Source organism: Aptenodytes forsteri, unplaced genomic scaffold, assembly GCF_000699145.1.
Source record: "Aptenodytes forsteri isolate BGI_AS27 unplaced genomic scaffold, ASM69914v1 Scaffold53, whole genome shotgun sequence".
NCBI lineage: Eukaryota > Metazoa > Chordata > Aves > Sphenisciformes > Spheniscidae > Aptenodytes > Aptenodytes forsteri.
Window position 1 is genome coordinate 3,731,599 of NW_008795909.1, and position 16,004 is coordinate 3,747,602.

A 16,004-nucleotide genomic window follows, 5' to 3' on the forward strand; every position below is an offset into this window, starting at 1 on the left:
GGGCGGCCCGGGGCCCGGCGGGCGGAGCGGGGTGGGGACGGCGCAGTCCAGGGCCGGGGCGGGAGGAGGGAGCCGGAGGAAAAGCGTTAGGTGGGTCAGTGTGAGGAGGGGGAGCGCGAAGGGGCGCTTGAACAGCAAGGACTGGGGAAGAGGAATCTCCTGGGGAGAGGACCAAGGGGCTCACCCGGAGCGGGGATGGGAGTTGCGGGCTCGGAGCTTGGCATGAGTAAAGGCTGGTGTGCTGGAGAGCTTTGTGCCAGGAGTGGAAAAAGCTGCATTGCCGGTCAGGGACCTGGGGAGGGCCTCTAGGCTAGAAGCAGGTGGCTAAATTTTGGCTGAAAATTAAAAATTCAGGCTACAGAACAGTTGCCTCTGCTTATTAAACCCCTAAATTCTATGCCTCTGTCTTAACGGCCTTGAAAACTAATGCTCAGAAATCTTTAACCTCATCTGCTTCCATCCCCTAATTATTCCCTTCCATCTGCTTGTGGCCCTCTTCCCAAAGATCACAGAGCAGACCTGCCTGCCTGAGCGGTGGACTCGCAGGCAGTGCATGTGTGTGTCGGGGTGAGGGTCACGAAAATCCCTGGGCATGTTGGACTGGGGGGGTGCATGCCGAGTCTCTCAAAAGCATGGAGCTCTGGAGGTGTGAAGGTGGTAGGGAAAAGTCTGGGCCTAAAGCAACATAAGGACTGTGGTGCTCTGATATTTTAAACAAGATTTAAAATTAGAGTAATTCGATGAAACAAATAAGGCTTTTGTTAAACTCTAATAATACAGATACCTGGTAATGCTGTAACAACACAAAAATAAACACTTAAAAAAACTCTCTGAAGTTAAACATAAAATCTCAGGTTGAGTTATTGATGTTTTTCAGATCTCCACAATGTCCAACCCTGTAAAAACCAAACTGTATTATAATCCAAAAGTGAAACTAGATCTTACCATTTTATCACTTATAAAGGAAAATACACATCTAAACAGAAAAGGAGTACTGCCTCTTAATGGCTGTTTATATGGACTATATAAAAGGATGAAAAAAAGTTGTTCTTAATGGCACCAAGCATAGCTTCTGCACTTGTTTCCAGAAAAGTTAAAAATTATAATATAACCCATAGAAGCAGTTGTTGTGATGTATATTGACCCATTTTATTTGCTTAAATCAGTGCTTAATGCACATCCTGAAAACTGGTATACAACAGATGAGCCCAGGGTTCAGCAGTGGGCGTGTTGTATTTATTCACGCTGTTTCACATTATGTGAAATATATGTATTTTCACGTTATTGTGAAAGCTGGGGGAGGTACAAAAGTGCAAGTCAGAGATCAGAAGTCCCTTATGAATTAAAATAATTTTTTCTAGATCTTGTTTAACTGCTAATACAGTAAGTTAACTTACCTAAAGTCAACAGTTAACCAGGAATGAGTTCATCTGCAGTCAAAATATAGGCAAATTATGATGTATTTATTCCTGCACTTTAGTGAAGTTTTTCCCTGTTGTTGAAAATCTTTTGCAAAATTATTGCCTGTAAGTTAAAATTACTATGGACGTACTGTGTTGTCCATCTTCTGAATTCTGTGAGGATAAAGGCATTCCTCATCTAGATGTTTTCACTACATTTTCCTTTTATTTTAAGATGAGTCGCCAGGAAGTAATAATAAATTCTAAATGTTACCCAACAACAGTTATTGATACAAGCGTTCTTCATATTACTTCATAGGAGGAAGAAAATAACACTCTTCAATGATGATGCAACCTTTCATACTCAGGATTGGCAAAGCTCTTTTTATTAGAAGCTTAGTTTTGTATTAATGTAGAACATAATCGTTCCTATATATCGAGTGGAGCTCCTATTTAAAAAGGGAAGTGCGCTGTGTTAAGGAAGGGCTTGTTCTGTGTAGGCAATGATCTTATGCTAGAAAATTACTTTAGTGAGCTGGTTTTGAACCATGCCAGTAAGTCTCTTAAGAGTTTAGATTTGTAGTTATGTACTACTAAAAGTGACCTGCAGAAGGGGAAAAAAGGGTACTGGAGTATTTGATGTAAAATTCTGTCTCAAATTTAAAGGAGGATAACTGCAAACATTCCTTTGTTTGAGTCAGATTGCTACCGCTGACAGGCTCAGGAGATGACTGAAAAATGGGGGTGTTCTAAATTACATAGTACTAATTGAGGGTGAAGAGCATTCAAGATTCATGGTTTTTTTAACACTTGTTTAAATAAATACTATGAAGATTCAGAGGAAACAGTGTTGGCATATGTTACGGTTATTTACTCAGTGCCTCACGATTGCAGTTACATACTGATAATTCTAAATATGATTTATGAACTTAAAAGTCTGTCAAAAAAGGATACAAGACTTGACTGATAAAAAAACCATTCAAAATCTAACGGGACAACCTCTTTTTCTGTGTCCTCTGTATATGAGGAAAATAAAAGCAAAAAGACTAGACCCTTTTTTCACTTCAGGTCAGCTTTTACTAGCAACAGCTAAATCAGTGGGATTTATTGAAATGCCTGGGTTTTTTCCCCTCTATGCGTATTTGTATTATTGCTTTCTAGTTCCACAAATACAACCCACTCATGCAAATGTTCATGCACATAATTTACATGCATAAAGAATATGCAAATGCATTTGTATGAATGGTCAATAATTTAGGTATTTTTAAGATGTATAAAGAAAAAAATACATTTTAGAGGCGTGGCTTTTTCTCTATGATTTTGCAGCTGAATTTACTGTGTTCTGTGCAGAATGGCTGTTGATGGTGGGTGTGGGGACACTGGAGACTGGGAAGGTCGCTGGAACCATGTAAAGAAGTTCCTCGAGCGATCTGGACCATTCACACATCCTGATTTCGAGCCAGGCACTCAAGTGAGAAACACTTACTTTAAATAAAAAATATGTAGCGTGTGTTGCAAACTAATGTAAACAGTTTCATTAATTGACCACCAGCAGTGTATGAATACTAAAACTGCATGAAAAGCTTATATTTTAATCAATTGAACATTATGTTGCCAGAAGAACATACTGTGTTCTTTCTGTAAGCTTGTATTTCTAAACTGTACACTGTCAACTACAAGCTTGCTGTCATCGTATGTATAATTGTATAACAACATATGACTTACGCTCTGTTTTTGAGTTCCACATGAAAAATAGCAGCATTTGTCTCTCCATGTTTAAGCGATTAGATACAGTAAGGAATTTCTTGTACTTAACAGAAGGAATTAAAGTTAGTATGAGTACTTAGAGAATTGGGAAAGATGTTTAGTAGGGAAAAGCAAAATTTAGACTCTTAATTATTTCTTCTGTTTTCCTTTTTTGGTACATTTTGTTTCAGAGCTTACAGTTGAATGTATTTTACTGTTACTTTTTTAATGTACTGTTCCATTATTTACTAGTTTGAGGCTGGGGTCTAGTAGAACAGTTCACAGAAAGCAGTTATATAGTTAAAAATTTCAATTCTTTTTGGCCAGCAATGTTTTCTGTTTGTTTAGATTTATTTTGTGTTATGTATCAGTAAAATTTTTGGAGGAAGAAAACATTATCTCCTTAAACCAAATAATAATAAAGGTGGACCTTGCTTTTTTCATGGTCAAAATTAATATAAAGGGAATATTGGTATCAACAAAGGTCTTGCAGAAAAGCAAGGTGGGATATAGGAACTGCATGAACTCAACAACCGATTAAAGTCCGGTATGTAATTACTCCTGCAAGCACAAACTGTTTTATTGATCTAAGTTGTTTTATGTGAAACTTATTAGGCACTGAAAAATTATGGTAACATGTTTTTAAGGATTATGAAGCGAAGGACAAATTATACTTTTTCCTATTTAGTGTATTAATTTTTTGTTTCATATTTTCCGCAGGCTCTTGAGTTTTTGTTAAACACATGTAAAGTACTAGTTATTGGAGCAGGAGGATTAGGATGCGAACTCCTGAAAAACCTGGTAATTACTCAGTTTTCACCCTTTGCTTCTTAGAATCTTTTTTTTCCTTGAGGAAATTATCTTTTCTGCTTTGCTAATTTGGCATTTTTGATTGTATATAGCTACTAAATTTCTAAGTTCTAATCAAAATATGTAAAATACGTGACGATACAGACAATAAACTTGAAGAATGTGCTTTGTTAATAAGCTTGAAAGGAGGTAGTCTAATATGTTGCATGTTATTTATTTAGCTATCTCAAAGCTTGTCATGAGGGACAACGTGGTGCTGTTTATGAAATGTAGGCAAAAATTCACCTGCAGCCTTAGATATGGTCTAATGTTGGTGATTTTCCCTAATTACCAGATCTAGGGAAACAAAGTAAACTAAGAACAAATCATGCTCATAATGATACAAGGAAGTGTTGTTTGGAACACAATGGCTGAAATCTATCTTTTTAGATGAAAAGCGATACTTCAGACTGCCATAAGTAGCTAGTACAAAGTTTAGTATAAACAAAGCTGAGTTTAATTCCAGTTTATTGTACATCTTTGGATTAATTCAAAGTGAGGTTAGAATTGCTGGAATTATTTATGTTCTGTCATAGTGAAATTAGTAGAGCCAGGCTTAGGCTCACTGTGTCTATGGTGACCTTCATGTCCGTGGAATCCGTTTGGCCTTCCCGAGTAGTGCCTCTCAGGTTTTCCAGTTCCTCAGGATCAGTAAATTGGAGGTTGTCTGCAGAGCCTGAACACTCCCTCAGAGTTGCAGCTGTATTGCTGAATTCAGCCTATGTAATGGCAGCTTTGTTGAGTCAGACCAGCATGCGCTATCCTGTATGGAAGTGGCTAAGGAGGAATAGGTAATGATACAAGAACAGGGAAACAATATGACTGGACTCCCTGGTGTAGAGATTACCAGAAGGTATTCTGTTGTTTTCGTGATACGGTGTTAGTTTATAATGGATTCTCTCACTGCATGTTCTGAAAAGCAATTTTTAAGTATTTAAAACGCAGTCACGGGATCATGTGCTCAGACATTTACCCAATAAATGTGGATGAATTTAATGATCCTAGTAATGTGGTTTTTTTATCCTCACAGATGCTCATATTTATCATAGCATATCACTGTTATTATCCTGTTTGAGTTTGGTAGTTTAGACTAATACTGTACTTTTCTATGCCTCTATTTGATAATAAGAATTTCTGTCCTTACACATTCCATGGAAAATGTGCAGATTGATATAGTAACTTACCATGAAATAACTTTTTTCCTTAATTTATACCAACGCTTGTGCATTAGTGTACTTTGCTATAGTATTTATGTACTGCTATTTCAGTATTTCCACAGATTACCTCCAAGCTTGAGACGCTTGATACATCAGTAGCCTCATTTAAAGCCAGGCATTCCAGATCCACTAACTTAGGGGTTTTACAGTTCCAGCACTTGTGTATACTCTTGTTCTGGTTGCTGGTTTGTTACTGCAATGCTTAAGCAGAGTTTTACTTGAACAGACTATGACAATTTCAAGGCAGTTTTCTTTCTTTGGGAATTTAACTTCTGCCCAGAGCTACTGTTTTATGGATTTATTGGGACATAAATCATCAATATCAACAAATTCAATATGCTGATAGCTCGTTGAGAGGGAGGATTTGTATGGGATAAGGGACTTCATAAGTCTGCTGTATGCGCTCAGTTCCCATCTCTTCAAAAAGGTTTTAAGTTGCCATGATTTATTTTTATCATTTTCAGAAAGATAAGCTCATAAGTAAATCTAGATTTTGTCCACATGTATTCATGTCTTTGGGACAATGAATATAAATTCGATAAAGACTCCAATCTGTATAGTCGTGATGTCCCAGGCTCGCTCTTCTCTTTAGCAGGCTCTCGCAGTCTGCTTTGATAATATTGAACAAAAGCTGAACATTTATCAATGAAAAAAATTATTGTTCAGCACCAGGGGTATCCAACATGACATACAGAAATTCTTGATGCTTTTCTTACAGAAATTAATTTCTATTCTGAAAAACTTCAGTTTGTTTGTTTAATCAGTTTCCCGATACAGCATTTTAAATACTTACTACGCATGGGATGGCTCTGTTTATTCAGAAAATGTAAAATGAAAAGTTTGGAAGTTTTCATATATAACAAGATTGAGTCTTAAAGGAAGAACGGTAGGGGACGGGACTCAAATCTTTTCGGGGTCACTTCAGAACGTCACAACACATTTCCTTTCTCTAAAACCAGTGTTTTACAGCATTTATTTCTCTTTAACCACAATTCACATTGTTTCTTTGTGCATGACAGATGTTATTACTTTATCAGATCAGACCCGCAAGACAGTTTTAAGACAATTTTACTTTAAAGTTAGTTGCCAAATCTAGTGATGGGCTGCGTGCAAACAGAGCAGGCAGAACTTCTGTCGGAGGTTCGGCGTGTTCTTAGATAGCGAGGTGACTTTTTGTGTTTGCGTTCTGTTCCAGCACGGAATGCAGTGAGGAATGCTGGCTTATTTTGAACTGTGATTTGAGGGTGGACATACCAGACTTATTTATGCCAACTGTGAAAACGGTGAATGTTCAAAAACTTAGAATTTTAGAGGAATTAAACTTTGTTTTTCTATTCCTGCCAAGCAATGAAGTGCTTATGGTATTTCTTCAAATTCTGCGTTTTTTTCCCCAATGACTGCTTTTGATTTACTCCAGTTGTGAGGGAATACTGCAAATTCCCCTTATAGATCAGCCTACCGTTGACTTCCCTGTGTTATGATTAGGTAGGCTAAAGCACTATTGCGTTCAGTAGAACATTGTCTTTGACCACTGAAATGTTACTAATTCCATCTGTCTATCAGTGTTAGCAACCCAACAAAGAGCGTTCTTTTAAGAAAGAACGACTGTATACCTGTCTGCACAGAGAATGAAGAGCAAATATGTTTGTTCCTCCAAAGGTTGCTTTTTTTGGCATGCGGAATGAATTCTGGAGCACTGTAAGCATTTAATTTCCTATTAAATGAAGTTGACTATCTCTTTTCACAGGCACTGTCTGGCTTTAGACAGATCCATGTTATTGACATGGATATAATAGATGTTTCTAATCTTAACCGACAGTTTCTGTTTCGGTAAGTGGTATTTTCACGGTTTGACTTTCGTTTTTTTAAATGTACCTAAACAAAGTATGTGAATACGATCATTATTTTGGTTGAAAAAGATGTCATTAAAGGTTACTGAACTTTCATATCACAATAGTACTCATAATCAACTAAATGTTCCATGTGATTCCTTCTGGTTTTGAGATCTGTGGTGTCATAGTTTGAGCGTGAAGAAAATTAACATATATTCCTTACTATTCAAATACAGCTAATAACTAATGGAAAAGGTGACACCAAAGAATAATGTACACAGATTGAGATATCAATTTTTCTGGTACCCTTTTCTTCCAAGCAAAGTGAAAAATTGTTGGATTTTTTTTTGGCGCTGATAAATGTAGTTACATGGACATATTTAGATAACACTGGGGCTCTCATATCTGATGCTTTACAGGGATGCCTTAATATTATCCATATCAATAAATTGTCCTACAGGAACAATTAGTCACTTAATTTAGTATTGCGATGCACAGAGCCTGGAAAGATTGAATCTCAAATAATGCATCTGAAATTGCTTGTTTTTTTCCCCAGACCAAAGGATGTTGGGCGACCAAAAGCAGAAGTTGCAGCAGAATTCCTGAACAGCCGTGTTCCCAACTGTGCTGTCGTAGCGTATCCTTTCATAGAGAAGTAGTAGCCCCGAAGGCTTCAGAAGACCTAGAAAACTCTGTAGGTGGTAAGACTATCTAAAGTATTTTGCTGCCATCCTCTCTTTTTCATACAATAAAGAACAGATTCATTCAGCTGGTGATTGAGAATTGTTTCTCAGTGGCATTAGCATACAGGAAATACGCATGGGGAAAGAAGGCTAAGCTTTAAGAAGCTATTTTGTATGTTTCCACTGAGTCTTTTTATTCAAGTGCAATATTCTAATTTTCCCTGAGATACTAGAATTGCGGGTTTATTCACCAGAGCATTTTGAGTACGTGCTGGTAGGAGACGTTAGTTTATAAACATAGAGCTGCACTTACTGATACAGGATTTTGTGAGAGCGCTTGTTTTGAGATTCCTAAATAGTTTGCCTGCTGACTTGTCTCCTGTGTGTGACTGTTACATTGTGTTCCTTACTTGTTTTGTCAGATGCTACAGCTTCAGCTGTGGGAATTTTGAATCACTCACTCACTCAGTTCTTTAGAAAAGTGTCATATAAAATTATAGGAATAAATTAGATAATGTTTTGGCTTTAGGTTAGCAAATAGAAAACAGTAAACTTAACTACTTTATAAATATATTCCTTTACTGGGCTTACATTCAGATATTTTAAAAAGATTCAAGACATGGATGAAAGCTTCTATCGACGTAAGTGGTATTTGTTTGCCTGCCAAACACCCACCGGTGATTTAGGGGAATGTTGCGGTTGTTGCTGCTCGCTGCTTTTCCTGGTAGTTAGATTGCTAATTATTTTAGTCTTCTACAGTATACTGGAAGTAGAAGTAACAACTGGACAAAACTTAAATGCATCTGTCATATAGGTAATCTAGGGGAGATAAACTACAGTCAGTTCCTCTGGACTATTATGGACAGAATACTTTGTTTGTCTTAAGAAGTATGCATTAGTATAGACTTTAAATAACATTTTTTTCCCCCTAGAGTTTCATATTATTGTTTGTGGGCTGGACTCTATAATTGCAAGAAGATGGATAAATGGCATGCTGGTAAAGTCTTCAATCTTTTTAAAGCCTGGTTATTGCTTGAGTATAGATAACTAAAATCGAACAGATTTGTGTAGAATGTGTCATTAAAATGAAATGAGGGCTGTTGAAACTCATAGTTTTCTGTAGCTATTTCTGCTTTCTTTTCTTCTTTCTTTTTGTGAACAGGGTAAAATGCATGCTCTCTTACCTGCCTTTTTCTTGAGGAGCGTTAGCCAACATTTGTGCAGTGCCCTGCAGGGGTCATTTCAAAGTCAGGTTACATTGTTTGTGGCCTTGTGCAGTCAGCTTTTGAAAATCGTAAGAAGGGAAGTTCCACAGCCTCTCTGGATGCTCCCATTGGGAATGGTTTTTTTCATTAGCCAAACAGTACTTACCGTGCTGCAACTTGTAAATGTCATCTTTTGGAGCCCCACTGCTACAAAGTAGTAGAAAGCTGGTCGTTGAACTATATAGTTTTATCACTGTGTATTTGTTTCTAAAATAACGGATCTTGAGTATTTACCAGTATTTTAAAAAAACAAACAGACAAAACAACAAACCAAGAATCAAACCCCCAAATCCTTCAAACCAACCAACCATTTGTTCCAGTATACTATAAGGAAATAATAGCATTTATCAGGGGGGTAAGGGGAGGAGGAGGTGGAGGGTGAAGGTGGTAGATGAAGTCCTGCGCACTGACAAATAAGTAGAGTTTTGTACAGTATGTACCCTTAAAATAAATTGTATAGTAAGTATTCAATCTTGTGGTGTACCATTAAGAATAAAATTTTTAGGATTTTTTTTTTTTCTTCCTGCAACTTGTTTAAAAAAAACCAACCCACAAACAAAAACCAACAAACCCCCCCACCTTTATTCGTTAGATGTCATTTTTACATTATGAAGATGGTGTACTGGATCCAAGTTCCATCATACCTTTAATAGATGGAGGGACAGAAGGTTTTAAAGGAAATGTTCGTGTGATTATTCCTGGTATGACAGCATGTGTTGAATGCACGCTTGAGCTTTATCCGCCACAGGTAATTGCAACCAGTGATATTTCCTTTTTTTATATTCCTCTGATTTGCCTGTTTCTTTTCCTAGTACTATACATAACGTATTACATGCTTGCTTCTGGTTTTCTTCCCCTGCCTACACCAGGTCAATTTTCCCATGTGTACTATTGCATCTATGCCCAGGCTACCAGAGCATTGTATTGAGTATGTCAGGATACTGCAGTGGCCAAAGGAGCAACCTTTTGGAGGTAATTAGTGTATTGCACTGGTGCTAAACTGACATTTCTCCTTTTAACTAACTTGTTTTGAGTTAGGTATACACAGCTACTTTTAATAAAACAATCCTACCTTTTAACCTTATGTGGCTCATTGTTGTGTTGAATCTAAGCCTCCTCTGAGCTGGTGATGGATTTTCCCTTCTCGGACTCGCTCTCCAGTTCCCTATTTGTTCATGTGTTTCTCTCTCTCACAAATCTGTGAAGTTAAGATAGTCTGTATATAGAATGTGTTAGAACTTACAATGTTTGTAGAAATGATATTTTATTTGAAGTGTCAAGTTTTAATAGCTTAATGGGGTATTTGTTTTAACCCAAATTAAAACAAAGGGATTTCTTTTTGAGACAAAAACAACACTGTATTTCTGAAGAACTCTTGTAACTGTAACTTACCTGTAAATGTGAAGTTAAGATAGTCTGTATATAGAATGTGTTAGAACTTACAATGTTTGTAGAAATGATATTTTATTTGAAGTGTCAAGTTTTAATAGCTTAATGGGGTATTTGTTTTAACCCAAATTAAAACAAAGGGATTTCTTTTTGAGACAAAAACAACACTGTATTTCTGAAGAACTCTTGTAACTGTAACTTACCTGTAAATTCTTAACTTTGCTGTAGAAGGTGTTGCATTGGATGGAGATGATCCTGAACACATACAGTGGATTTACCAGAAGTCTTTAGAAAGAGCATCACAATTTAATATTAAAGGTGTTACATACAGACTCACCCAAGGTAAGGGTACGGCATTTCACTAAGTGTGTGGCGTTTGCAGTTAGGCTGGATTGGCATTCTTTGTATTTGTTATGACTAAGCTGGCAGCTTTGCTGAGAAAGAAATAGTTCTTTTCTCCCTTAACATCTTAAAACAGAAACAAGCAGCGTGTTTCCTGTGCCAGCAGAAATATTTTTATGATGAATCAGATGGTTAGGCATTCATGATGAATCAGAGGAACTTATCTGGGACAAAACTGAACATTCTTTTTGCCATTTTATTTTTAACCTGGAGCCACTCCACGGTTTACATTACACTGTGACCACTTTTGCTGGGTCAAAGAGTAGGAAGAAAAGAATGTGATTGCCTCTTTCTAGCAACAGCAACACTTTATGCCAGTTTAGGCAGGTTAAGACTACAGCATCTGTTCTTTACTGCTGTGTATGCCTCCGTTTACATGCAAGTGCAGAGTGCTGCCACTCATTTAATCAGCATTTTAAATGCTAACCAAATAGAAAAGAAGTGGAGAATCTTGTGCAGAATCTCCAGAATTTGTGGTAACTTCTATCTATTTGTTGACTTGCAGTACTGAGAATGCATTTGAATGCTGGGCTTGAAATGCCACACTGGAACCTCACTGTGTGCCTTTCTATCAAAAAAGGGCGAACTGATTCCTTGCGTATCTTCCTCAGATTCCACCTAGTGTATTGCAGATAGTCTTTTTCTTTGCCGCAGTTTATACTGGCTTCTCTAGTAGTATTTTTTTGGTACAGGTAAATGTGAACTCCAGTTATGAAATAAAATTATGTACATGCAAATGGCTGCACAGTTTTCAGCGTCTGAAGATGGATTCATTATAAAGCACATAGCAGAAAGAAGGCAAAGATAAAATTTTTATGCATGTTTTCTCAGGTATGAGGGGATACAAGTCAATAATGAGAAGCCAGAGGAGCTTCAGACTGCTTAGGAATTTGCTGTCTTTTTGGCAGGCCTGAAAAAAGAGTGAACCTCCTAGTTCCCGATGTACAAACTTGTATGCATAGGAAATCTTGCTTTATATCGGTGTATGTACTATGCTGTTTGACTGGATGGGCTCGGTAAGAAGAGTTGGACGAAGATGCCAATACAGTTTGGCAAGCCTGTTCTTGCAGAACGAATACCAAAACCAAGTATCTTTCCTTTATGCATTTCTCCAGTTTAGTTTCTTGGAAAAGACAAAGCTGTACGTTTTGTTTTTACAGGGGTGGTTAAACGAATTATTCCAGCAGTAGCTTCTACAAATGCAGTAATTGCAGGTATGCTAAAAGAACTCATTTCACTTCTGCTTTATAGACTTCAGAGTTTTGTAAGGCAAAGTTTGGAATCGAGAACTCGGGGAGGATAATAGTAACTTTTAAATGGGTCTGATTTATTCTTACAGTCTTATTTCTGTTTTCCATAGAGAAACTGCATGTGACTGTATAAATTTTAAGCTCATGTATGCCTGTGGGACTGGGCAAAAGCATTTGAGACTGGGAAAAAAAATTGGAAAACACGGTATATAAGCTTAACATAGCCTCAGATTAGTGCCGAATTGATGGTGTTAATATATAGAACTACCAGCTGCCTTCAGATGTTTATTTTTCTCTTTACAAATTGTTATACTTGATTTTTTTTGTCACCACTACTTTGGTACAACTCTGCGCACTAATGTCTGCATGTTCTGAGATAGAGCTAGAAAGTGAAGAAATTGGTTTTTTCTCATTCCAGCTGTTTGCGCCGCAGAAGTTTTTAAAATAGCCACAAGGTATTTCATTTCTTTTATTAATAACATACATGATTTGTCATAACATAATGACATGTATTAACACTAACATATTTGTCATTATAGTGCATACGTTCCTCTTAACAACTACTTGGTGTTTAACGATGCGGATGGATTGTACACATACACATTTGAAGCGGAAAGAAAGGTTAGTGTCATTAAAGGCTTGCAGGGTTGTTTCCTTGATTTTTATTGAACTTACGCAGTTTGTGTGTATTTCTGAAACCCAGAATTGAATCTCTTGGCCCCTAGCACTGAATAATAATATTTCTGAAGTTTTAAAAGCAGAAATTACAATGTTACTGGTCTGCTACTTCTCCAGAGTATTGTTTTTAGCATGTAGGAATTTTTTTTTTTTTAAACTTCTGTGGTTTTGGGGTCTAATAGTGATGACAGTGGCAGTCTGTCCATGTAGAGTAGCAGGACTGTTTACCTCCAGATCAATGGATGTTTTATTTGATGTGCTGGTAATGAAACCTTTTGTTCCACCCATCAGTTTACCAAAAACCATTGCATAGTATATGTAATGGCACATTTAGTTGTTGCCTGTTTAGCCAAAGTTTCTTAATATTTGGAAAAGTAGTTTCTGGTATAGGGAGGTTCTTCAGACAGCTATTTCTGTGGTGTCTGCTGGTGCAACATTGGTATCTCAACTGTTTCTGCTACGCTACCTGCAGAGGAGAACAGTACTTGACTTTTTTGAAAGTGAATCCTGAAGATTTCCTCTGTAATACGGGAAACGTGGTTTGCAAAATAAGATACACAATCTTAAGAAGACTCATAAGCAAATCTTCTCAAAAAGAGGTTGTGACAACAATTGATTTGAAAGTTTGTAGTATTAAATTTTATGTCAGATGAAATTGCAGTTTGTAAATACCTAGCTGCTGTTGGGAGCCAGTTGAACAGTGACAGACTTCATGAGGAATTGGGTTTTGTCATTAATATTTGCAGCAGTATTAATATTTCTAGAGCTAAAACTTAAAAAACCCCAAACCACAAAACAAACACGCAAATAGTTTTGAGACCTTAGCAGCAGCATTTTTAAAACCATATTTAACATAATGTACATTCTTGTGCTACTTTGTTGTAGGAGAACTGTCCAGCCTGCAGCCAACTTCCCCAAAACATAGAGATTTCCCCATCAGCTAAATTGCAGGAGATCTTGGATTACTTGACAAATAATGCTTCATTGTAAGTGTGCAACTATTCTGACTTATTTGATAATTTTTGGTAGTTTAGTGTTTCACAAATGTCCTTTCTGAATATATTTTTACCTGTTTGTTTTTTTTTAAATGTTTTATATATAGGCAAATGAAATCTCCTGCAATCACAGCAACTATGTATGGGGGAAATAAAACACTTTATTTACAGGTAATCTGAACATATGTAATTGTCTTTAATAATCCTGATTTATTTAAATTTACTTGCCTAAATTTGAAAGGAAATATTTTGGCTTTTTTTTTTTTCCTCCTTTTTGCAGACAGTAGCTTCAATTGAAGAACGAACAAGGCCAAATCTTTCCAAGACACTAAAAGGTATCATGCCGTTGTCACGTGTAGATTTTCAAGATACTGCTCTAAACAGAGAGCCAATCAGTTTTATCCCTCTGTATGGCATGTTTACCTTTATATTGCACTATGCAGTAGAATGTGCTTCATTATCCTTTTACGTGCAATAGACCTTTCTCAGGTTGCTCAGGGATGAGCTTTGAATTGCTTAAATGTGAAGTGTGGGCAGATGTCATCTGGTGAAGAAAAACATAGCAACAAAGCAATAAATGATGTAGATTAAACATACTTTAGTAGTGTATTATATATTTCTTGACAAGGTCTGTTAGTTTCCTGGTTGCGTTAGATGAATATTAGTTTAGCTAGTGAGCTGTTTGCGGCTTTATTTCATTGTATTTATGGTTTGTGGAAATGGCATTCAAAACTTTTCTTTTTTTTCCTTAAATAAAAAAAACAAACCATATGGGTTTGCTGGACTTAAACTTTTCTTTCTGTTTCAGAGTTGGGGCTTGTGGATGGCCAGGAACTTGCAGTTGCTGATGTTACTACACCACAGACTATGCTGTTCAAGCTTCACTTCACCACTTAATTTATTTATAAGTAAACTGCATACACAGCGACAGAAATCCGTACCCACCTTGTAAAACAAATGTACTTTGTGGGTGTTAAAGCAACCTGAAATATTCATGTTAGTGCTAGCATTGTTGAAGGTTAGGTAATGCAAATGAATCACCATATTTCAGAATTGTACGTAGAAGCCAATATTTGGTGGATTATATTTGTATAAATGCTTATTAATGTACAGAACTCTGATGTATAGGAACACACTTTTTTCCAGTTTTTGTTGTCAAAATGTTGATGCTAATATACTTTCAGCCACATGGAAATTTTAAGGTGGCCAAAAGTCTTGTTTTCAACACGTGTGTGCACGTGAAGACCCTTTAAAAGGAACCACAGTGATCTGGTTTTAAGTTGTAGCACTCCTGTACACTTGCCGAGTCACCTTAAAACCAAAAGAGGGCAGTGGATTAAAATGAGCATTTTCTTCTTACTTGGTGTCGATTTGATCAATTTTATGAAAGGTATTAAGTATGGAAGAATAAGTACTTTGTTTACAGCAAACACGAAAGGAGAAAATGATCAACTGTACATGAAAATAGGGACATGTCTACTCGCAGTCCCCAAGCAGCCACTGTGCACAGTATTGCAGGATTATGATCAAATATCATTGGTGCTGTTAAGGTATTTATTAATAAAAAAATCATAAAAGACACCTTAGTTTGTGGCTTATCAATGGACATTCAAGAGCTTTTATAACCTCAATTAAAAGATCTAGGGCATCATTTGGCTGCTTTACTGAAAGGTCTCTGACTAAGTGGCACCGGATACCTCAACGCGAGTTCTCTGATCTACTGGACGCGTGTCAACTGTGTTTAAGCTTTACACCTTCCAGCCTTGCACTTGAACTCAGTGGTAAAGGGGCGGGGGCATTTTACTGTAAGTTTTAACCAGATAATTTTTAACAACTGCATGTTTGGAAGCGTTAAAAGGCCCCACGTAAGCGGTGGGACTTCAAGCAGCGAGTTGAGGCGCTGAGGTTTAGAAGCGCGTATACCTGGTTCGTCGTTGGCGTTAGGCAGCCGAAGGAAGCACTAAGGAGCTGGAACGAAGGTTGTCCTTTCAGCATCTAATCTGGAAGGGGTGTCGCAGCGGCAGGGGGGGTATTTATTAATAAAAAAATCATAAAAGACACCTTAGTTTGTGGCTTATCAATGGACATTCAAGAGCTTTTATAACCTCAATTAAAAGATCTAGGGCATCATTTGGCTGCTTTACTGAAAGGTCTCTGACTAAGTGGCACCGGATACCTCAACGCGAGTTCTCTGATCTCTACTGGACGTGTCAACTGTGTTTAAGCTTTACACCTTCCAGCCTTGCACTTGAACTCAGTGGTAAAGGGGCGGGGTTTACTGTAAGTTTTAACCAACCA

At 37.2% G+C, this 16,004-nt stretch overlaps 2 protein-coding genes across 2 annotated transcripts in view; both read left to right on the forward strand.

Moving 5' to 3' along the window:
- Positions 1-2,751: 2,751 nt before the first annotated feature.
- UBA3 (ubiquitin like modifier activating enzyme 3) lies at positions 2,752-15,373 on the forward strand. The gene is made up of 16 exons (XM_009284375.2): positions 2,752-2,871; positions 3,867-3,947; positions 6,960-7,042; positions 7,601-7,681; positions 8,325-8,368; positions 8,660-8,724; positions 9,585-9,740; positions 9,862-9,964; positions 10,610-10,723; positions 11,944-11,997; positions 12,452-12,488; positions 12,573-12,654; positions 13,597-13,697; positions 13,814-13,877; positions 13,987-14,041; positions 14,515-15,373. Exons 1-16 carry the CDS (start codon positions 2,752-2,754, stop codon positions 14,601-14,603), a joined length of 1,329 nt encoding a protein of 442 aa, XP_009282650.1. The 3' UTR covers positions 14,604-15,373.
- Positions 15,179-16,004, forward strand: part of TMF1 (TATA element modulatory factor 1) — an 18,344-nt gene continuing 17,518 nt past the window's right edge. The window contains exon 1 of the mRNA XM_009284508.2: positions 15,179-15,215. Within this exon, the coding sequence (XP_009282783.1) occupies positions 15,179-15,215 (37 nt within the window). The remainder of the gene's footprint in view (positions 15,216-16,004) is intronic.

Bases quoted from the DNA above. Each gene is read 5' to 3' on its own strand.
- UBA3 (XM_009284375.2), top strand. From the start codon at position 2,752: ATGGCTGTTGATGGTGGGTGTGGGGACACTGGAGACTGGGAAGGTCGC. The intron at 3,948-6,959 runs GTAATTACTCAG...CTCTTTTCACAG, and splicing joins GCGAACTCCTGAAAAACCTG to GCACTGTCTGGCTTTAGACA. The intron at 9,965-10,609 runs GTAATTAGTGTA...ACTTTGCTGTAG, and splicing joins AAAGGAGCAACCTTTTGGAG to AAGGTGTTGCATTGGATGGA.